Consider the following 24,167-nt stretch of genomic DNA (forward strand, 5'->3'; position numbering starts at 1 on the left):
AATAAGGATAGCACCATAGGGTGGGGCCACGGGGTCAAAGGTTCAAAGGTGATGAAGTTGCGCAATGTTAGCCTGTCTGATTAGAGCACAGAATAGTGAGAAAAACTGGTAATAACAAAACAGAAGGAGATTAACCATATGGGTGCATAGGGACAAACAGACAAAAACAGACAGAGATAAAAGAAACATAACGAAAGATAGAAAGAAGAAAAAGAGACAGCGAGGAATACATCGGGTATGCAAGTACACACACAAACATAGTATAATCACAAACAAACTGCTAGTACGCATTGGGCTTCAGCATCCGATGCCTGAAGTTGTCTTTGGACCCTTTACTAAAGCTAACAATTAATCTATAGTACTCCGGCCGCATCCGACCTCAAACACAAGCACAAACACTATCCCGTGTCCTTGTGTTTGCACAGGTTTAACCACACGTGTGCCAAAAACAACGCAGACACCCTTACTTATTCACACACACAGAGGCAGGCTATACACTACTCCCCTTTCTTTGTGACTCTACTGTTATTATCAACACACACACACACACACACACACACACACACACACACACACACACACACACACACACACACACCCTTCTTCTCCTAACCCAGGCCCAACAACAAGATTCCCACAAGCCAAATTTCACCAACAAGATGAGCTTATGCCAATCAACTTAAAACGACCGCATGATCGTTGAACACAATTGACGAAAAATACAATCAGGCTTCTGAGGAATTGCCCAAGACCTGCCCGCCGATTCCCTGGAAGACACTCCTTCCTCACCTGGTATTGGCCTTGTTTGCTGCCAGCCTCCGAGGAGGAAGCTCTGGTGCTTCGGTGGAAAGAAACCTTAAGGGTTTATACGACATACCTCAAACTACATGTTTACTTGTGTGATTCGACTTGTTGACGAAAAAAAAACTCGCGCACACACACACACAAAACACATTGCTCTACATCCATGGTTAGTTGTGAGCATGAACTAATTTGCTATTCTACCGGCAAGGCACCACCCACCCACACCCAGCCACCCACCACCCCACCCTTCTCGATCCCCCGTCTCTCTCGTCCTCTCCAATGTGGCCATTTTGGCACTGAGGCCGGGGTTGTCATGGTGATGGGATTCTTTTCCTGGTTAATGATTGTGGCAAGTTGGTAGGGGGTCACTGCAACACACGCGCGCGCGCACACACACACACACACACACACACACACACACACACACACACACACACACACACACACACACACACACACACACACACACACACACACACACACACACACACACACACACACACACACACACGGGTATGTCACAGAGATTTTTGCAAGAACACCAGCCAACCAATGAGTGTGTGTGAACCTGTGATGCTAGTAGACGCGCACATAAAAAAACGGGCGCACGCACGCACACAGCCTCTGTGAACCCTTGTTCGAAACACACCACAAACGACACACCCAAACACAACCGCATACTACAGTACTACTTCTCTCCGTCTCGCTCGGTCCCCCCCCCCCCCCCCCCCCCCCCCCCCATCTCTTACCGAGGGGAAGTTGTATGCACTTCCTGTACAGTTCAAAGTGAAGCATTTCTTCTCATCTGGTATCCAAGCCCTCCACCCAGAGCAGGCTCTCTCCACCCCAGGAAGAATCTGGTGACAAATCCAATAGAGCTCCACCTCTCCACACACACACGCCCTAATCCTCCCCCCACACAACCATCCAGCCCCCACACCCGCCAATCTACAACACACACACACACACACACACACACACACACACACACACACACACACAATGTATGCCAAGCAACACCCACCCTATCAGTAGGCTACTCTAGTAATTATAAGCTGTTAATTGGACACTCAAGGCAATACCATGATTGGGTCAAACATCTCTCAATATTGCAGGGAATCTCCATAAATAATGATAGGAGGGGAGGGGGGGGGGGGTCGGGCTGTTTTCTGTGTAGTTTCAAAAGGGAGAAGTAAACTTGGCCAAAGCGACTTGAAATGTGGCATAAGGAGATAAAACGAGCCATTACTTGCTTTTAGTAAAAAAAAAAACAACATTACTAAAACAACAGAACAGCAGCTCAGTTTCTTTCCATCATCTGCCATCGAAATCCAGTCGGTGAATAAATCTGATCAGCCATATGGTGGTTCCATGGCGTATCTTGGGTTTTGGGGGGATTTGGGCTAAAACTGCAGGAGTTATAACACCAGCAGAGAAGGGAGCTGCTGCACTAGGCATCTGGATATGGGCAATGATGAGAGAAATCTTGATATTTCCGGGAAACAAAGGAGGTTTTCCCTGCTAGAATTAGCTCCTATTTAGATGCAGAACAAACTGTCAGAAGCATAATAGAAATTTTAAGGCTGCGGTCTGTAGCACGACAGGCTGTCATGGCATTCTGGCTAGTCCACCCTTGCAATGAGATCCCAGTTGGCTTCAGAAATGAATAAAATGATGACCCCTGGGTTCAATTACTTAATTGTTACTTGGAGTGGCTATGGGGGGCTGTCAGTGTGTTACCTACTTGAAACATTGTGGCTTGGGGGAAACTTTAAATTCGGATCATCAACATCCCATAGGTGAATGTTTTGAGTTATCGCACTGTTGCATGCACCACTCTGCTGCCTACATCCAAGTATTGGAAGACTAAAAAGAACCATCTGATGCAAATAGTACATAGGTCATCGAATCACTTAAATCCAAAGACGGTTAGATTCAATAACTGTCCTACAAACGGCACTTGCAGAGTACACAGACCGCCAGCAAATAGCCGTGAGGCAGCAAAGAGGCCAACTCCTCAAACGTATCTCAAGAAGGCCCGTGCCAGGAGAGATGCTTGGAAGACGTGTGGCAGAGAAAGGGCAGAGACAAAAGAAAAGATGGATAGAGTGGAGGTATGAATGTGCGATATTCGTTTGTGGTTCATAACGCATTAACATTCTCTGCCTCCAGGGTAAAATCTGTGGTGGTTCCACACCACCAAAACTATTTCAGCTCCTAAGCCACCGCTCACATGACTCACTGCCGGCAGCCGTCTGACCTCCACGTCAACCGAACTCTTGGTCCTTAGCATTAGGGGAAGTATTGTTTACTGCGGGATATGCAAGGCATGTGCCCTCAAACAGCAGGCCCTCCGTTCTCTGTTCCCAGCGCTTCACCCGACAAGACCCATGACAAACCAACCAGCTGCTGGAACACCAGCCAGCAAGACAGCCTTTAAAATGAGGCGATCTAGCCAGCTGACAAGAGGGCGGAGCCGTAGACGTTATGAAGAACACAGTAAGTTAAGGGCGTGTAAACACATTTATATTATTAAGTTTCACATTCACTAGCTTCAGTTATGCCGAAGACTTGCGGATTGTCAGGCTGCCAGAGCAGACGATAACCAAGTCATAGACGTTTGTAATCACTTCCTTCAATTAAGAAAAGACGCCAAGTTGCCTAACTAAAATATTGGCAGCCACAAACGAACACTCCCATAAAAGGGAACTTAATTTCTTCCTGAAGCACACAATAATTTAACCACCCGTCTCTGTGCGGATTTCCACAGCTTTTTAGCTAACCCCAAATGATTGTATGTTTCACCCACAACAATCTAACCTATATCTTCTGACGTTAAGCAAGCATGCCATGATGTGAAGAAATATGTAGGCATGGATATCACTGACCTCAGGTTAAAAAAGGCAAACATATCCATGATTCTGATTAGTGCAGGGCTCAAGCTGATGTCAATTGAGCCATTATAACTAGAGAGTGGAATATTCAACAATATCGAAACAGCTACAGTACATTGAGCCTGCAGTTCCTTTTAAGTCGCTCAGTCAATTGTGTGATCCACTGTAAAACTAACTTCAACTTTGGTCTGAAATCACCTGCAATGACCAAGAGCCCTTGTCTTAAAGGCTATTGAAAAGCGTCAGGTTACGAGGTCTAATCCAAGCAAACCTAACTGAGAAGCAGCCAGCTAACAGAGACGGACCAATCGCGATGAGCAATCACATAGTTGTTTCTAATGGGTCATAGATGGAACCACAGAGAGACTGGTTAAATACAAGTTGAACGGACAATACCGGTCTTGGTGACTGAATCATCTACCGCTGTTGATTAAGTTTGTTGCATGCAAATGTTTTTTATGCATGCATAAAAAGTCATTCTGACAGGTGATATTGGTAAAGAATGTGTTAGTGAAGCCAGGAGAAGAGGCGGTCACGATGGCTCCATTACCCAAACCAATATTATCCTTTATTATCTATCTAGTAGTAGCATGTCAAACATGTTAAGATTGTGTCTTAATATTTGTATTTCCAAACCCAATGCAAACAAACAAGTTAGACCTGAAAATCATTGTTGCATTACATAGTGAACCACTGATTATTTCAAGGGGTGTGTAACGAGTGTACTTTGCCTGACGGGTTACTCCGGTCTGGAGTTTTTCCACTGACCGTTGGCTTCACCCAGATTTCAGAGGCTACACGTCACCCCCACTTGACTGTTAATTCAGTTTATTCCGTCTCCCACATGGCAGCAAACACAAAGCCAAATATTTGGATTAAAAAGTGTCCCTTTAGAACCCAATGCTTCATGGGACAGGACTCCACCTCAGCATAACAGTCCAGAGACCAGAGGGACAACTATAGTCCAACCTTTAACCTGCTGCTCACAAAAACACAACAATAGCTGACTAGAGGCAACCTGTTGAACAAACCAACAGCCCATTGATCCATCAGCCAGTCCTTTTTAGCCTTCCAGCTCATGCAGCCCAAACCTCAACCCCTCATCCAAGCAGCTAGCCTTCATGGCCGGCCTAGCTCAGTTTTATTCTCACTTCCACATAAATTGTGCTGCTGTGGCTCTATAAATAGTCCTGCTGCCTGAGGGTAGTCAGGACCGACGCACTGAAGCAAGGCACTTGGTGACACCATCACCAACAGCAGTGCTTTAAATTAAGCCTAAGTTGTTCTTTTCTTTTTTTTCTCAGACTTTCTGTTAATAACATGATAGCACTGAACATTTTGGTATCAGAAGGTTGGAATTGACCACCCAAGTCTGAAATAAATGTTCTGCCCAAATAAGGCTTTCTGTGTTGCATGGTGGACCAACATGAAAGAATAATGAGCTAAAATGAATCACAAAGCTGTTGGCTCAAAATGTAATAATGAATTGTAACTAGTTGTAATGCGCTGGAATTTCCTTTCTTAAATGAAAAGAAGAAAGAAAAAACAGATAATATTTCAAAATGTTATCTTTATTTTAATTTATAGGATACACACATTAGGATTTAGTTCTGTTTTACTCGTACTGTGATAATGGTGTTGAATCCAGTTTTTCCCATGAGTCCGATTTGATGCGTAAGCCCCAAATTAATAACAGCAATTATCTGGTCTCTAGTACAGGCCTGTGCACAACAGCACTTGAAAGATGTTGCACAATGTCAAGACAATTTGCATATTTTCCTTCCACTCAGATATAGCGTCAATCATGAGCCAATGTTCAGAATGGTTTGATCCGCTTTTGCCTTCTTTACTTCTTCGCTGGAGACCAGGGTTGGCCCGGGGTTGCTGGTTTCACAAGTAGAAACATTACTCCTCCCCCTGCCAGAGCGTGAGGAGCCGACGCCTGGCCAGCATGGGTTCCATGAAACAAATGAGTCGGGGCACCCACTCCAGGGGCTCCCAAGACTTTGCACTTTGAAGTCACGTGCACACGCTCGCTCGCACACACATACACACACACCCTTTTCAGTTTAGTTTATTACACCACTATTATCAATCCACTTTGGAGCTTCAATCAATAAGCTTTAAGGCAACCATTTTTGGGTCACTTAACACCAGGTTAATTCCAAGCCTAGCCCTATTTTCTTCAATTTCAATATATATATATATATATATATATATATATATATATATATATATATATATATATATATATATATATACACACATACACACACACACACACACACATACATACATATATTTATATATATATCGGAAAGTTGGTTGGTTCTTCAAGGTTTTACAGTTCATTAAGGCACACAACTTCTAACCCGAAACACAAAGCAAAGTTGAATCTCATTTTTCTCCATTCAACTGTATTGTGGGATGAAAGCCAATCAAAAGTGTCTAACAGTTATTTATCCTCCTACTGTTCTCAAGAACAAACGATTAATTTGACAGAAAAACCATAAAACTTTAACGCAAACCCCTCCCACCTCTGTGGCAAACCAGGTCTCTCTCTCTCCCCTTCTCTCTCTCTACCCCAACCAATGAACTACAACTGCAGCCTCAAAGCATCGGGAACTCCCAACACCACCACCAGCCATATCCTGAAGGAGCAAATCCCATCCCTCAGGCCTCAATGATAAGTTCACAGTCTTCACAACAGTGGTCAGAAACTATCTGAAAGCCATTTAGCATTTCTTATTAGTTAATCAAAGTCCTCCATAGTCCTCCAAACATTAACAAACAAATCATGGCAACATAGAGTGGGTCAGATAGTGATAGATGGTTATATGGTACCCTTAAATGTCTTAAAAACACAATATGATTTAAAAGATGTCGACTCAATTTCGGGGTTACTTATTTCAAAAGAACACATAGTACAGGATTTAGATCTGGACAAAAAACGGAGGGAGATTGCATCAGGGAGGAGAACAGTGTCAAGAGCAACTATGAAACCCGTGGCATCATGTTTCACCCAAGTTGTTTACTTGGGTGAAACAGTGTCTCAACTAATACCATTTGACAAATGTAGATGGATTACACACTAACATGCATTCTCTATACTGTGTGTGTGTGTGTGTGTGTGTGTGTGTGTGTGTGTGTGTGTGTGTGTGTGTGTGTGTGTGTGTGTGTGTGTGTGTGTGTGTGTGTGTGTGTGTGTGTGTGTGTGTGTGTGTGTGTGTGTGTGTGAAATCAAAATGAAAGTAAAATGACAGCTCCATTAAGGGACATCTGTAGAGTTTAGATTTCCTGCCCGCACCCGAGCCCGAACCGAACCGACCCGACCCGGGCCGGGTCGGTCCAATATTTCCCGCCACTATCATCGGGTCGGATCGGACCGGGCGTGATCAAGCTTTTTGTAATTTTTTTTTTTTTTTTTTTAATCACTATTAGTTTAATTGGTACGGGCAAAATTGTCTATTAATCAGACGAAATATTCTATATAGGTAGATAATATTCTTAATGTATACAAAGTTGCAGAAGTCAGACTACGAAATTGCAAAAGGCAACGTGTCATGCGCAGTTTTCCTCCACTGGCAAGCGTAACACCGGCTCGTACGTGTACGGTTCGTTGGATACAACAAATTCCTCATAATCGTCTTCAAAAGCAGATGCATCGCTAACTCCTCCAAACGTGGGCATATCTTGTTAATTGAATACGCTTATAGAATTCCTTCGTTCACTGTAGGCCTACTCTGCGTTTGTAGCAATGACAGCGGCAGGTAACCTAGGTATCAGTCCGCCGCTGCCGTAGCCTACGTACAGGAATATAAACACTGCTGCTGAGACCCCGCAATTCCCTCAAAATGCAATGCAATGCAATGCAAGGTTGGTTTTATTTCTAACATTATTCTATAAACAGACATTTAGATTTATAGTCTGTCGTTATAATTGATTTACCTCGGCTGTACTGTGGAGTGGGTATGACTGTTTTTAATAGCAGGCTAGCATTGCCCGTTGACTTGCGCTAGCCTAGCACGAGCAAGCTCTGCAACTAGAAGGACTGTATGAAATGTGTTAAACTGTCTCCAGTGATATAGAATACCAATGCTCACTTGGGAATCAGGCCCTATGTCCAAAATTCCGAACTACCCCTTTAAGAAATGGTCGGGTTTAAATCGGTCGCGGGCTCATCATGACAGTTAATGTACCGGGCAGGGCCGGGCCGGGCTCGAATGAGCAAGGTGCTCGGATATCGCGGGTTTGATTATTCGGCCCGATCTAAGCTCTATGTAGAGGTAAACATTACCTCTTACACTAAACAAACTTTGATGAGAATGATTCAGACGCTGTCCCTAGTCTAAAGCCTGCCAATTAGGTTGGTTGATGTATTATGACTCTGAAAATGACAGACCATGAATATTCTAGAAAATGTGTTTAAAGAGCCCATGCCATTAAAATCACATTTTTCCTATTGTTTGTTAAATAACATAGGTCTGAATAAGTTTGTGAGCTGTGGTAAGTTTGAAATCTATGCAGTTTGTCTGCTGAATGCAATAGGCAATGAAAGGAAAAAGGCAGAAGAAATGAGCCGATCTGGATAAGGTGACACTGTGACGTAGCGTTGTCAAATTATTATTCATGGCCCTGCCCACTTGGTTGGTTCGTAACCACCCACAAGAATTCTGAAGGAGTCGTGATTGAGCTAGTGCTAAATGCTAATACGTGTACGGTAGTTGCTTAGTTCGTAGTAACAGGCTAGTTACAGAATTTTGAATGCAATGGCAGAACGACATCGAACTACATGAACTGCGACATGCTGCCTGCCGCAGGTTGCCGCGAGGCACCACCGCCGCGAAGCACCACCGCCCGGCAGCGGGCAGCCGGGCGGTGGTGCCTCGCGCCGGCAGCAGGCAGCGCAGGCTTCTGTCTACTACAGATTGATGTGGAAGTGGAAGAACCAGAGAAGTCGGAGAACCCGACGAAGTCCTTTGTGATTCATTATATCGTCTGGACGTGCACACAGCTTTTGGCCGTGATAATATGTATTATTTTATATAGATATCTATGTATTATATGATATTATTTAGATATAGAGCTCCAGGACTGTAACGCAAGTGTTGTACACTTCCTTGTTATTTGGATAACCGTTCTGCTGTTGGTGTGATGGCGCATAACACGTCGGACTCTCATCTATGGTATTTCTACAACTAGACCCGTAGTGGGGGTTATCTCAGCCATGGTTGAGAATGAATTGGGGGAAAGGAACTTTGGCTTTGACTCCCTGAAGTCATGAACCACGACATGGAGGAGAAAGGGATTGTTGACCGCGGTCGTCTCCCGCCGGAGCCTCGCTGCCGATGGACCACCGCCTCGGCTTCAGGATGCGGTGATTAGCGCTGACCGCTGCCGAGGCGGTGATTAGCACTGACCGCTGCCGAGGCGGCGGGAAGCAGGGCTCAAGCGGGATACATTCGCGGCCAACAATCCCTTTCTCCTCCATGTCGTGGTTCATGTAGCCTACTTCAGGGAGTCAAAGCCAAAGTTCCTTTCCCCCAATTCATTCTCAACCATGGCTGAGATAACCCCCACTACGAGTCTCGTTGTAGAAATACCAGAGACGAGAGTCCTACGCGTTATGCGCCATCACACCAACAACAGCAGAACGGTTATCCAAATAACAAGGAAGTGTACAACACTTGCTGGTTCTCCGACGTCTCTGGTTCTTCCACTTCCACATCAATCTGAAGTAGACGCGGTCGTTTGAGATTCATAATAACCTATCGTCTGGAGGCTCACACAGCTTTTGGCCGTGATAATATATATTATATATTATATGGTATAGATATCTATGTATAATATGGGTTTCTAAGAGCCATTGCGATACATCCACCGTAAACAGAGCGCATGGTACTGTCAGTGGCTACAAGCTGCTCAGGGCCACACCCCCACCCCCCTCCTTGACCTGCCTTGACACGCCCACCGTATACAGAGCGCATGGTAGTGGCTACAAGCTGCTCAGGGCCACACCCCCACCCCCCTCCTTGACCTGCCTTGACACGCCCACCGAAACAGCGCGTTTGGGGGAAGCTCAATGTGCGACTGTTTCGGAGTGACTGTAACTCTGCACCACGGCTGAATTTCGGGGACGTCTTTGAATACTGTGTTTGTGGCCCACTAATACCTATATTAAAGCATCATAAAATAGAATGGCATGGGATCTTTAAAAGCAACTTGCTGCGCATCGTGTTTATGGATCCTGTTAGGGCACACTGAAAGTAACATTTACTACCAATGGGCGATTCAATATCCGATCCTAATTGACCCAACTTCCTCTAGAACTGATCTTCAGCCAATGACTTCTGATGGAATTCATTGCTGCTGTTGAAACCTGAACACTGCCGATATATGCAAATCAGGAAGAGGCCCCCTAAGTTCTGGTTTTTCATACTTGCCTCTACATACAGGTTAAGGTCATTAGAATTATAGCTCGCAGGTGCAAGTTTGTGATGCTGCGTTTGACGGAGGTACTGGCAGTGTCTGTCTGTGAGTTTGTGAGAGATATGTTCAACACTCCATTGTACAGAGACAGATCTGGCCTCTATAACACCCTTCTACTCCACATTTGGACTATTCAGTTATTTCCAACCACAAAAACATTAGCTACATATTCCTTTGCTTCGTTGTAGCGCTCATGTCTGTTTGTAATAAATATCACACATCTTCCTCTTCGGGTCTGTTGAGAGTTTTAGGCCAGCTTTGACTTTGAAGTACTCTCACCTTCAAGTGTGGCTGTTTTAGAAAAAGTCCCGCATGGATATAAATCGGTGTATTCTGTCATCAATGGTTTCAATATTACATTTAAAGTCCCAGACAGCAGGGCATTGGGTCACACCCAGGGAACAGAACCCCTTGACTTTGACTTACAAAGAAGAAGAATAGCCTATCCCTAACCAGTGACCCTGTGGTTGTTATCCAGTTTTCTATGACTGAATGGAGCAGTTTGGTGTCTTTTACCAAGACCTATCTCAAGACTGAATGGTGTAATTGCACCTTTTGTTGCCATGAACCGCTTGCTGACTGAAACAGTGGCAGTGTTTTATTCAGGCACGGTGCAATTAGGGGCACAACACAAGACGGCAGCCTATAGGACAGGGGGTCGCCTTGCTCAAGGCAGTGCACCTGGCGTCTTCCCAGGGTTCTGTGCGCCTGTGTTTCTGAAAAGGGTTACTGGCTCTTTAAAAACTAAGATGGTGTCCTACGAGCCTGCCGTTTCTCTACCTCTCGTTTCCTGCCTTGCCTATCGACATCACACACACCACAACACCCTAACCGAACTGATACAGTTCACATGCAGTCCACACAGTGAGAGGAGAAGAAATAGAGAAGGGGAGGTGTAGAAATGAGGAGAGCGTAACCCCCCACCCCCAACGGTGAGAGATTATAAGGGACCATACTTTCTGCACGTCACCATGAGTGACAGTATTACCAAGCGAACACCGAGCCATGCAAGAACATTAGTTACGGGACCTGAGACAAACTGTTCCGCTGCTGTACATCTCATTTAACACAAATTGCCGGCTCAGTTATTCATCATACCGTTAGCCTTTTTTGTTATCAACACGCCGTATCTGCACAGGCACATGTTGAGCTGACAATGTCATCTCGAGTCATCAAGTTAGGCTGATAGGACGGTTCACTTGTACCGAAGAGGACGGACTCAATAGTGTGGAATACGGACTTACTTTCTTGTTCCGAGTCTCCGTGTGCATCTCGGTTGCTAAGCGGGTGCAGCAGCCTAGGGGCGGAGTGGTAGTGGTGGTGGTGGGGGGTCGGCCGGGCTGCCTGGGTAGCTATTTGAAGAACAACTGTGCTCTTTTTGGGGCCAGTTTCCACCTTTACACTCAGTTTACGGGAAGATACTACGGATATCTAACTGGCTATCTTCGTGAAATATGTTCAGCTCATTGCCGCCTCGTCGAACGCTTCCTTCGTCCCCCCCCTCTGTATGTCGGCGTGTTGTTGCCGTGTGTTTAGGGTTGGGCTCTCTCGCTGCCTTTCTCCTCCGCCTCTCCCTGCTTATGACCCCACCCTACGTCCCCACCCCTCATCTCCGGCAGTCAGACGCTATGCAGCGCTACTTCCACAGACGCAGAGCAAGCACATCCACCCAAACTGATGCCTAATGTGTAACTTTTCATCCACAGACATACCGGTGAATTCAGGCTATGCCTGCACCCGTCGCCGAGCCCATGCTGTGTGCAATTGGTAGATTACAGTAACATTGCAGCGATGGAGATGTTTTAACTGTGAGGGAGGGACCTTGGTAGACATCCATGGTAGGGGACTCAAAACGGAAATCGCATGACAAGCGCCCACTGGAAGTTACATATCATTATGTAGATGAAATATCTGGAAACGCAACCCTTGGTAAATTAAAAGTTTGAATGGAAGCATCAATGAAACCAACCAATACGTAATTACGCAATGATGGCGACTCGTTACGGCCAGTTTAAAACTTCTTCACTGCGGGTGATAGGGTTGGGTGGCTCACCGCAAATCCAATCTTGAGTTCATGAATACCTGCTTATAAGCTCTCACTAAACATATGTATTGTTAATATAACACAATAACATAATGGGCTGTAAAATAACCGAACTTCGTTGAGTATAGTAGATGTTATGAGTTTGCTGCTTTTTTTCCCCACTGCTGGGTGTGCATCAAATTGCCCCTCGGGGATAATAAAGATACCTTGTTTGTAATGTAAAATAATTAGTTCAAAAACGATTGACCTAGTTTCATAATGTGGATTTCTGAACATTTATCAATTGGGCTAGTGGCAAAACAACCTTTGAACTTTTTGGGTAAAGAGTGATAAATAAGGAAAAATAACTTGCCTTAGAAATACTACATCATATTAAATAGTAGGCCTAACTATAAAATCATTGACCACATGCCTTCATCAAAAGGGAACTAAGAGGCTACAGGATACAGGTGGGCCGTTGATAATACCTTCGATATACCTTTAACATTGTTTAATTTATATAAAAAAAATAGCACCTAAAAGACAAAACAAGAAAGGCTTTGTGAAAATGCAAGGGTTTTGCTGGAGTGTGACCGGTTGGTGCAATGACACAGCATGACACTTTTATTATAGAGAAAGAACTAATGTGTTATGCATCAATACTCAAAAAGAGTTACTTGGAATCGAATAGTGCAAATAGTGTAAGTTAAATGTAGAAAAGCAGCAAAAGGACTGGAATGGAAGGTGAAGCCACTTTCAGGTAGAAAGCCGTGTGTATTGATGCATAAAACAGCTGGCCAAAATGGCCTCCCATTCCTTTAAATTAGGGGTTCTTCAATCTTTTCTGTCTATGGACACAAATACTATTTAATTGTGTCTGTTGGAACGAACACACACTCATTGTCAGGCTGCCACCGTCCACCAATGGGTCAGGGCCCAACTTGGTTCCCAACCCATGGTAGATATGCTGATGTAATGGAAACTAGATGCCAGTACAGACTTTTGTGATATTTTAAAAAAAAAAACGCTATTGTTGGATGTTTTATTATATCAATTTGCAGAACTGAAAAAGGATTGGGACACACTTTGACACTTTTAGATTTCAAGTTAAACATAATGTGATAGATACACATATTCAGTTTAGGAAATCCCTCAAACAATCGTAGGGTATTCGCACTGCTGGTGAACATGCATGGGGTAAAAATTGAGCCTGATACAAGTGGCGGACCATCATTTTTACTTGAACCATCATTTTTACTTCCTCAATACTCTTATTGACATTATTTTTGTTCCCCACTGTCACAACAATATAATAATAATAATATAATAATAACAATTGTTGTTACATTATCACAGGGAGGAGTGTTTGTATATTCTGAACACCCTATGAAGCAAAGAAGCCTATACTCATTTAGTAAGATGAAAACAAGCCAATTAAGTCCCCTGATATTGTTATACCATTCATTGTTACTAAAGCAATGCAAAATGAATGTCAAACATAGAGCTTCCTGTGAAGTTATTGAGAGGTAGGATTAGTCTATGTTCGCTTCCTCCACTAAATTATGTTGTTTACCCTAGTGGATTCTTAGGGTAAATTGTGGGATGGGCCTACCTCCCCTAAGAAGACCATGGAACTACAGATCGATTGGAGTTAACCTTAGTTCAAACACTTGCTCAACTGTTCCTTGATGCATGCATAGTATTTACTGGTTTAATGTTCTAACGTAATAGTGTCTTGTTGAAGGACTTTGACCTTTTATAATAAGGAGAATTTAAAGCATCCTCCTGTTGACAACGCCTGCAACTATCATCACTGTAATCCATTTGTCGTTACCATATTGTTATAATTGTATAAACATAAAAAAAAATTGAGGAGGGGAATCTTGTTCGCAATTTGTTGAAACTTTGATACTACAAACAGTTATACGAGTCAAGTTAATGGGCGGGGTTTTGGACCCCACTGAAATGGTCCTTGTGTCATCTAGAATTAGTATTGCTGCAACTTTGGGAACGTCGCAACCCACAAGAGAAGTGCCGTTGTGAAAATGTAAAGCCTTAACCAACAGTGACATCTGGCGGTCAATATTGAAGTGACATATACCTATTGCAAATAGACTGGCCATTGACGCATAACTTGTGACTTTAAATTGTGTTCTTACTTGAAAGGCGATGTCTAACATACACCTGTGTAAAGATCACATTTAAAATTGGACCATTTAACAACTTTCAGACACAGAAAAAAAGTCTAATTCCAGTTCAACCAAGAGGTTTCCAGTTCTTATTGCAACGTTATAGTTCATACATTTTTATTTAAATTCTATAGCAATCAATATATTTATAAAAACAGATTTACATAAAATGCATATATATGTAACAAGAGGCAAATTTCCAACACATATGTGCTTTTTTAGTTTTCGACCTGGGGTTTTACCCCATTCCTTTCCTGAGATTGGTCTCAATTTCCCTTTATATGTTACTATGTGCTATGCTTAAATATGATGTAGTTGCAGTCATGAATACAAAAACACCCGGGGGAAATATAATGTTTTGGTTTACATTATCAAGTGTACTACTTTTGTAATTTAGTAATTCATTGAAACATTGATGAATTAATTTGTTCTACCTCATTTCAAAACATATCCCTTCGTGAGATCACATGTGGTAGAGTCCACTCAGATGTACGATGGATCGAGCAACTCCATTTTAGTAGTTGGTACAGTCCACCAGACACCTCCTACACTCCCAGACATGTGGGCTGCATCCAAACCTGCATACCACATACTATAGTGTGTACTGTTTTCTGGCATACCAGTAGTATACACACACATACTTACATCTACACATATATATTATACATATATATGTATAAACACTTCAACCTGTAACGCCTAGTGGCCCCTTAACTCATCATCTACCATTTGTATTCTGTATCTTACTCACCTATTATATGTGAGGGCATCTGTCAATCCGTGATCTACGTAGACAAATCTATCCATTGCATGCATTCATCCACACAACTTTATTGCTGTGACGCTTTAAAAAGCGAGGATCCTTTGGTAAAAGCATCTTTCAAAACAAGGATCTGAAACTAATGTATCCCAAAATCATGATATATAAAAAAAAAAAAAACTCAAGAATGTTTTCGAGCTACATTTTGTGCGGGCAGCGTCAAAGCTCTCCTGTTATTGTCCATTTCCGTGAACAGAGAACCCTGACTTCCTGAGAACTTAAGGCGGCAGTGTGTGTGTGCTACCGAGGGTCCCGTTGCGAGGCCGTAGCACAGCTCAAGAGCGTAGAGCGCCATCCACGCCTGGCTCCACCTCCGCTGCGACCAACCCTTCAGTCCCCTCTCCCTCCTGGGCCGGGTCCGCCTTCAGCAGGGCCACCACTCTGAGCCAGAGAACAGTCCAAGAGCACACAAATTGATAAAGTCACTGAACACGAGTCAAGATCGTCAAACTTTGAAGTCTGCATATTTTTGGCTGAAAAGGAAACATAATTACGGTATGAATTAAAATATCCAACCGCTGCTAGCTAATACCTACAATTACACATTACTAACTAGTTATTAGTATAACTAGTCCAAACAGATAACATAATAGCATATTTTTAAGCTGTTGATTCCCACTGGAAATATCCCCTTATGTGCAAGACTAATTGTACACTGAAAGAAATAATTTTAATACAAATCCTCATCCGGCCACAATTATCAGAGTACATACGTAATGTGATACACAAAGAGGTTCTTTGGAATCCAGCAGTGCCTATAGCTGCCAACTTTTAGAGAAGAAACGTTTTTTTAGGATGACTTGACATATCAGTTTGCACTCAGCTTACCTAATCATTCAGCTGAATCATCATTCTCGTTACGTGCACACACACACACACACACACGTACACGCACACACAAACACACACAATGACTCAGCACTTCCTGGTCTAGCCATGCCAACCAGATGATTTCACCATGTCTTTGTAAAGATAATGGTAAACAGTTTATTAATATGGTAACATTGCTCACTATCATTCAGCGTACATGAAAGCGGCACATGGGAAACAATTGTAAGGATGTATAAGATGTACAACGATATCGCAAGGTCTCATTTTTGTAAAGCACTTGAAAGGTTGGCTGGTTGTGCAGGAACGAGAGCAGAGTACTCTTGTGTGTGGCGAATGCAGGAGGTCGCGCACGAAAAACTGCAGGCAAAGGATTCTGGCAACTTAAGGACGTCAACCGAAATGCATGACCAAGAATGCATATAAATTCAATCTGACTGAATACCCACAGCCCTAAACATACATTTAGGTTGAACAGCTTGTTCATGTTAAAATATATCCCTCTTTTAACTTTCACACCGAGTTTGATCAATCAACAATGATTTTTCAGTGAATAGTGAATCTAGGATAAGGATCATTTGTTTCCTTAGCATTTGCATTGTCACTGTAACCATAAAGTGCTGTATGCCTGAGCATGTGCCAAATCCCTGACTTCTTTATTGTTTGGATTGCATCTTTGCACCCTTAGAGACATTTCCACTCCCCCCGCAAAGTTTATTGCAAATCAACCTGGCCTCTTGCGCCATGTCTGGTTTCAGCCATGGCCATTCCTTAAAGGTTGGGTATGGTATTCGCTTTTTTGGCCATTTTTGCAAAATTACTTGAAATCCTTATCATAACCCACTTACAGCCACTGAGTTAGAAGTACATGAAAATTAAACAACTCAATCATCTGTGGAACGGGCAGGGCTCGAAAAACTCCAGCCAATGATTTCCAGAGCCACCGAGTTGCATTGGACAGTAAGTACGTCAATCAAACGGTCGTACTGCAGTCCCCCTCCCCCGCGCCCCGCGCGCGACCCCTTCGTGCACGTACTCAAACCTCGTGACCCAGAGCAAGCTTCTGTTTGTTGTTATCCTGCGGTAGCTACTGGAGCTAGCTAACTAGCAAATGACTCGCTCTCGCGCACCTGTGTTCGCTCGTGCATGATTGCGCGTCCATGTACTTGGAATGGGTGGAGTCAGAGTCAGCGTTGAAGGAGAGGGGGTAGGACCATTTGAGTTGTGTGTTTTCAAAATCTGCTGGCATTTCGCAAATCCCATACCCAACCTTTAACTCTACCCGATCCTTTATCGTTACTTCCCACAATGTGGATGTTTCCCTCTTAAGGCCCAATCCCATTTCTACCCCTTACCCCTCCCCCTTGTTTTGAAGGGGTAAGGGATTGGGCCTAAGGCCCAATCCCATTTCTACCCCTTACGCCTTCCCCTTCCCCCTTCCCCCTTCCCCTTCCCCCTTCAAAACAAGGGGGAGGGGTAAGGGGAAGGGGTAAGGGGTAGAAATGAGATTCTGTGGCTCCCTGTGGTTCCCAGTGCCTTCTCAGGATCGTGCTCCATTACATCAAATTCTTTGCTGTCAGGAGGTGTCCTACAATAAATCAATTTTCTTTAGTATTGTTACTATTGGTAATAGTTAAAATGAGTATCGCACAAAGGCTAAACCTTTAAGAGATATGTTCTAACTATCTATATGTGTGTGTCCATAAAGCTGATTTGTGTGAACAAATCTTTTAACTTCCTTTATCCAGTGGTTTTAGACCCAAGATCGGACCCTAAATTATGCAGAATTTTGGTATCGGATATTCTTGGGCCCTAAAAATCACATGACAATAAGATGAGCGACGGTGCCTGGTCTTAGCATCATGACTTACCCTATGAGGACACCGGGGATGAGACAGAGGCCTGCAGCCAGCAGGAAGCTGAAGCCTGGCCACCAACCAACCGTGATGGCGTAGATGCTACTGAAGACGGCTGAGGCTACGTTGGAACTCAGACTATCCATGAAGCCTACGCATCCAAACAGAGCTCCTTCGCAACAACAATGACAGTTTTTTAGACAATACGAGGGCAGATTTTCTTTTTTATTTTCTTATATTGATGTTGAAATAACGTTAATGGGATTTTTGATTGGATGTCTCACATGTGTATTTTTTGCTGTCTGAACATGTTTTTATGTACATGTATTTTAAGATGTGGTTAGAATGTCCACGCCATTTCTAAATCATCTCACCTTGCTCGGATGTGGAGACAATCTTTGACATCATGGTACGCAGGACAGGGAAAGGCATGATAGCTAGGAGCAGGGGTATCCTCACTGCGACCAGCCAATGACAAGAACAAACAATACAGTAGATGTGGAAGACGGACCACCACAGTGCAATAAATATGTCTGGAATCTCGGTATGTAAAAATGGCTGATCAAATCTAATAAAAATGATAGAAAACCTTGGCCTTAAGAAGGCCAAAATTGATGTACGGCAAAATGTTTAAACTAGGATGCTTCATAATAAGACTATGTTAGAAATAAACACACTGATTAATTCATTTTATGCTGTATACCTTTCGTATAACTTTCTACATAAGATTACTGCCTGTGTGCTAGTGGCCGAGCCTGCTGTTTCCGGTATGATCAGTTTAGAGACAAAGAGGGTCACATGCTTCCCATTCTGTGCAGCCTGCAGCAAAGGAAAACTGGATGTAATCATAATGAACATCGGGTATCAAGACAGCCCTAGCGTCAAGTGCTAGCCTTGACGGATGAGGCGTGTGTGTACTCGTCTCACCGAGAAACATGACCAGAGTGGTCTTGGCAAAGGACAACAGAGTCAAGCCAGAGATGACGGAGAGCAGGCCGACGACCACGATCACCAGCTGGGGAACGCCGCAGTACGTCAACGCCATCACGCCCAGGAAGCTCCCCACGAACACCGTGGTGGACAACGCGGTGCCGTAGCCGATGAGGATCTCGTCCCAGCACAGAGGCTCGTTGAGCTCATAGAGGGTGACGGAGGACACCCCCCCTATGTAGGCGAAGTTGAAGGTGGCGAGGATCAGAATGAGCAGCACCAGGCGAGCGTTGTCCCTGCGGCTGAGAGCCGCGAACATCCGATAGATCCCGAAGAACATCCGCCTCATCGCCGCGCAACGAGGGGGGGCTGGGGGGCCGCCGTCGGGGGGCTCGGCGTAGCCGGCCGGCGTGCGTTTCACCGATTCCTCCAGGAGGAACACGGCGTAAAGCAGCGTGATTCCCTGGAACACAGCCGCCGTGAGGATGGGCACGTTGAAGCCCACTGCTCGCAGGAAGTACCCCGTGGAGAGAGCGGCGGCGCCCGACAACAGACCGATCACCATGTCGATGCCGGCTATGCGCAGCGTTTTCCGCCTGCCATCGTCACACATGTCGGCGATGTACGCGAAGCAACCGCCCAATAGTGCTCCCACGCTGCCGAACAGAGAGGAGAAGATGGAGGCTCCAATCAGCAGGTAGATGTTGAGCTCAAAGTAGGACACGGTCAGGAAGGACAGGCTGTAGATGAGGCCGCCGATCAGAGGCATGACGATGGTGACCTTGCGTCCTCTCTGGTCGCTGTAGGCCACCAGGATGAGGGTGACCACCAGAGACGGTACGGTGGAGAAGAGCTCTGTGTAGAGGGAGAAGAGAGAAGCCTGCCTCTGCACCTCCTGGAGAAGAAAGAGAAGAAGAAACCTTTTGGTTTTATTTGTCGTGGGTTGATTTATTTTTTTTATTTTTTTTTACTTTTAATGGCGGAAGTAGAAAAGGTTTGAGGGGAAAATGAGTAGTAACAAATATAGCGCTCCCAAGAAAAAGGAACCAGTTCTTACGTGGACGAAACAGGTGTGTAGCGGGCACGCACATGAACAAACATGCGAAACCATCTTCTTTAATTCTTTAAAGGTGATAATTTGCTCTTTACTGTGAACAATTTAGTGTTCAACACTAGCAACATCACCAGAATGTCCAGTCAAATAATAAAGCACAACGAGTAGGTTCTTTAATGCTTGCTCGAAATAAGTGAGCATGATACTGTTATACTTATTACATTTTTGATACATATTATTCTTTTGAAAATATTGTAAACATTTTTGACACACACCATTAACAAAAAGCAAATCAATAACTGCGATAAGCCGGCAAGAGGGATATCGATATAAAAGTTGGACATTGACCAATAATGTATAGATTTCCTACAGCGACGGGGTAGCACAATATGTTATTGTATCGCCTAATATTTGCATGTAATTGAGTAATGACTCTGTAGACATCAAAGTATATCAGGAAATATGGAAAACCCAAAAATATTAAATAAACAAAGAATTAATTTGCCTGTATTTAATGCAAGGACAAAAATATAACTTTGGGGGCATGGGTCTTTAAAGGATCACATTTAGACGATTTTCTACGAATGCCTGTGTGGCATCAATTTAGTTTTTGTCGCCCTATCTTACTTACCGCATTGTCGGCTGAATGGTTACTGGTGTCATTATGCGAACATCGAGATGTGTTGTTGTCATGTGGATAGGTGGTGTTGGTCAACTCCTGCCAGAGTCGCCTATACACATACTGCTGTATCAAAGGGTAGACCAGAAAGGCAGCAAAGGCATAGAGGGCTACGATCGGCTCGACAAGGTAAAAGCCCTTCATTTTGTGGAAGTATCTAGAGGGGATAAAAAGTATGTCAGAACAGATTGGCATGATATCTAAAGAAGAAGACCAGTGAGCATATACCGAGTTTCCAACAAGTACACAGTGTACAATGACTAGCAGACGGTACATTCCATCTATTACAATGTCGCTTGAAATTTAACATTGCTGACTTGTCTATTCTATTGAACGTGCATAATTAATCATTTATGATTAAGTATGATTATAACATTTGACATAATGTAGGCCTATCATTCGAACGTTATAGAGTAAGCATAGGAAGTTGTCTTTGTTATTCACCGGTATTTTTTTAATTAATTTTAGATTTTTACGCTTACCCAAGGAGTCGTTTGACACATGTTAACCATGAATACACACAATACTTCTAGTTTCCTCAGACACCGTTACATGATCGATATGACTCGTTCATGAACTGAATTGTGCTCCGCGTCTATTTATTTACTAGTGTCCAAGCAGGTTTGGCTCCACCCCCTGCGTGACCTGATTGGACACAATATCTGGTCACGCGCAGAGCTCTATTCATGCGAAACATGCCAAAGGGATATCCATACAATCATCATGATAACTCCTATCATGTTAATAGTGATGATATTATGAGTGAATATATATTTGATTACATATATGTATATGTATAATTTATATTCACTCATAATATCATCACTTTTTTCGTATACACATATATTCATATATATATATATTTCCCCCTGCTTCTGCAATGGACACGTTTGTGCCCTTCATGTAGCCTACCTGTACATAATATGCATACAATTAAACCATAAACAGACTAACACACCATAATCCCACTGGACTTTAACCGCTAGCATTCCTTTGTGAATGTTAGACATCACTTTCTCTTTCTGTTATGCATTAAACTTCCAAACTATAAATACTATAAATAAATACTACTGTTATAGGAGATACTCAATTTTTTATAGTATTCCACATTTTACTTATATATTGAGTGTTTACATTTGATATGTTTATATCGATTTTGTATATAACGTTTTATACTTTGACCTCCTACTTGTTCACCTTTGGCGGTGCACCGCGTTTGTTCGGTGCACAACAAAATTCAATGTGGAATGAATTTAATTTAAGGAGAATAGCAAACTATTCTCCTGCTTTGTAGACTTTAAAAAAGCCTTCGACTCAATTTGGCATGATGGTCTGTTTTTTTAAATTGATAGAAAGTGGTGTTGGAGGAAAAACTTACGACATCATAAAGTCCATGTACACAAACAACAAATGTGCAGTTAAGATAGGAAATAAACACACAGACTCCTTCCCACAAAGCCGGGGTCTGCAGGGATGCAGCTTGAGTCCAATCCTGTTCAACATATGCAACTAGCAAGGACATTAGAACAGTCTGCAGCCCCCGGCATAAGACTGGGAGACACCAAAATCAAATGTCTGCTGTTTGCAGATGACCTGGTGCTGCTGTCCCCAACCAAAGAAGGCCTACAGCAGCACCTAGATCTTCTGCACAGCTTCTCTCAAACCTGGGCCCTAGTGAACCTTAGTAAAATCAAAATAATGATATTTGAAAAAAGACCCAGCCTCAACAAATACACATTCCACCTAGACACTGTTACTCAGGAGCGAACAAAAATGATACCTACCTCGGCATAAATATGAACGCCACAGGAAATTTCAACAAAGCTGTTAATGACCTGAGAGACAAGGCAATGAGGGCATTTTATGCCATAAAAAGAAATATCAAACTAGACATCCTAATTAAGATCTGTCAAAAAATATTTGACGCAGTGATAGAGCCCATTGCGCTCTACGGCTGTGAAGTCTGGGGCCCACTCACCAACCAAGATTTGATAAAATGGGACAAACATCAAATTGAAATGCAATTAATGCATTAATGCTCTGCATGCAAGTAATGCATGCAGAGCAGAACTAGGACGATATCCAATCGTTATTAAAATTTAGAAGAGAGCCCTAAAACTTAATAACCACCTTAAGGAAAGTGACAGCAACACAATCCACAACAAGGCTCTTACCCACAGAGAGTATACACCGAGAAAAGTGTCCCCTTAGCCAGCTTGTCCTGGGACTCTGTCCAACACACAACAACCAACGCATCAGGGAAAACCAAATTATAAGAAAACAAAAGGAAAAAAAATTGGCACATTGGAAAGAGTCAACCAAAAACCAGAGTAAATACAGATGTAGTCTCTTAACACAGACTACACTGTGGCAGAATACCTGACCACCGTGACCGACCCAAAACTGAGGAAATCCTTGACCAGATACTCAGCGAACACAGCCTGTCCATCGAGAAGGGGCGCCACAGACAGACCTGGCTCCCAAGAGAAAACAGACTGCTCCCACTGCACACACAACCAACTAGAAACAGAACTGCACTTCCTGCCTTCCTGCCAGTCATATGAAGACATCAGGAATACACACTTCCCACGGATTACAAAGGCATGCAAGGACTTCAAAGAAACTCCAGATGCTCACAAACTGCCATACCTGTTGGGAGAAATACAACAATGTGCGAACGCAGCAGCAAGATTTGTCACCTGTTGTGATGAGAGAAGGACCTCAAACTCCCAATAGACTCATCCCCCTGGACTCACTCTTCACACAGTAATTGCACTATTGCACAGATCCTCCATAATGTAAATACTGTGTATTTAGTGTGGATTCTTTAACTTATATGTTTATACGAGATACAGTAATTTTGGTAATTTTTATAATATTGCACATTTTACTTTTTATGGTACTTTTATAGTATAACATTTGATATGCATAGATATTTTGTGTTATTATATTATTATTATATTATATATTATACTATATACCTGACCTTTTTACTTTTTACCTTATAATGCTGTTTATTTTAGTGTTCACCTGATTTGGCAATGCAAATGTATATTTCTCATGCCAATAAAGCTTTTTTGAATTTAATTGAATTGAGAGGAAGGGAGAGAGAAAGGGAGAGAGAGGGAGAGAGAGAGGAGAGAGAGAGAAAGAGAGAGAGAGAGAGAGAGAGAGAGAGAGAGAGAGAGAGAGAGAGAGAGAGAGAGAGAGAGAGAGAGAGAGAGAGAGAGAGAGAGAGAGAGAGAGAGAGAGAGAGAGAGAGAGAGAGAGAGAGAGGCTTTAAACTAACAGCAGAATGAGCTTTCAGTTCTTCTTAAAACCAAGAGAGATTTTTTAGCATATTTATTGCACTTATTGTTATTCTATTTTAGGATCATATAATAAAGGTAAGTATGCTGGGGTCGAGCTTTATTTGGACTGAACCTTTATTTCCAGTACTTTACTAGTATTACGGTAATGTGGACTGTGGTACCGTCGGAATGTACCATCGACAACACTACTGGAGGGATTTTGTTGTGACAGCCAACAGCAATCTGTGGAAAACCCGGTAGGGGGAAACGGTAAGGTGAAATCTAGCGTCCTTTAACTGATAGAATTAAGC

General features: G+C 43.2%; 3 protein-coding genes across 7 annotated transcripts in view; 1 reads left to right on the top strand and 2 right to left on the bottom strand.

Moving 5' to 3' along the window:
- klf8 (Kruppel like factor 8) overlaps positions 1-11,763 on the bottom strand; it is a 42,729-nt gene extending 30,966 nt beyond the window's left edge. The window contains exon 1 of the mRNA XM_030362497.1: positions 11,432-11,763. Coding sequence (XP_030218357.1) covers positions 11,432-11,458 — 27 coding nt within the window. The 5' untranslated portion in view covers positions 11,459-11,763. The remainder of the gene's footprint in view (positions 1-11,431) is intronic.
- A 1,464-nt stretch (positions 11,764-13,227) lies between these two features.
- On the bottom strand, positions 13,228-21,201 carry LOC115547969 (solute carrier family 46 member 3). Its single transcript, XM_030362498.1, has 6 exons — positions 21,049-21,201; positions 20,519-20,723; positions 18,831-19,728; positions 18,278-18,361; positions 17,919-18,075; positions 13,228-15,600 (listed from the first exon to the last, which is right to left on the bottom strand). The coding sequence occupies exons 2-6, from the start codon at positions 20,708-20,710 to the stop codon at positions 15,495-15,497; spliced, it is 1,437 nt and encodes a 478-aa protein (XP_030218358.1). The 5' UTR covers positions 20,711-20,723; positions 21,049-21,201; the 3' UTR covers positions 13,228-15,494.
- A 2,660-nt stretch (positions 21,202-23,861) lies between these two features.
- Positions 23,862-24,167, top strand: part of synj1 (synaptojanin 1) — a 30,886-nt gene continuing 30,580 nt past the window's right edge. For 2 of the 5 annotated variants that reach the window (XM_030360158.1, XM_030360161.1), the window contains exon 1: positions 23,862-24,126. The gene's annotated coding sequence lies outside the window, so the exon portion shown is untranslated. The remainder of the gene's footprint in view (positions 24,127-24,167) is intronic. The other 3 variants (XM_030360160.1, XM_030360162.1, XM_030360163.1) reach the window with 2 other exon arrangements.

The sequence above is a fragment of the Gadus morhua genome, chromosome 7, assembly GCF_902167405.1.
Source record: "Gadus morhua chromosome 7, gadMor3.0, whole genome shotgun sequence".
In the NCBI taxonomy this organism is placed as follows: Eukaryota; Metazoa; Chordata; class Actinopteri; order Gadiformes; family Gadidae; genus Gadus; species Gadus morhua.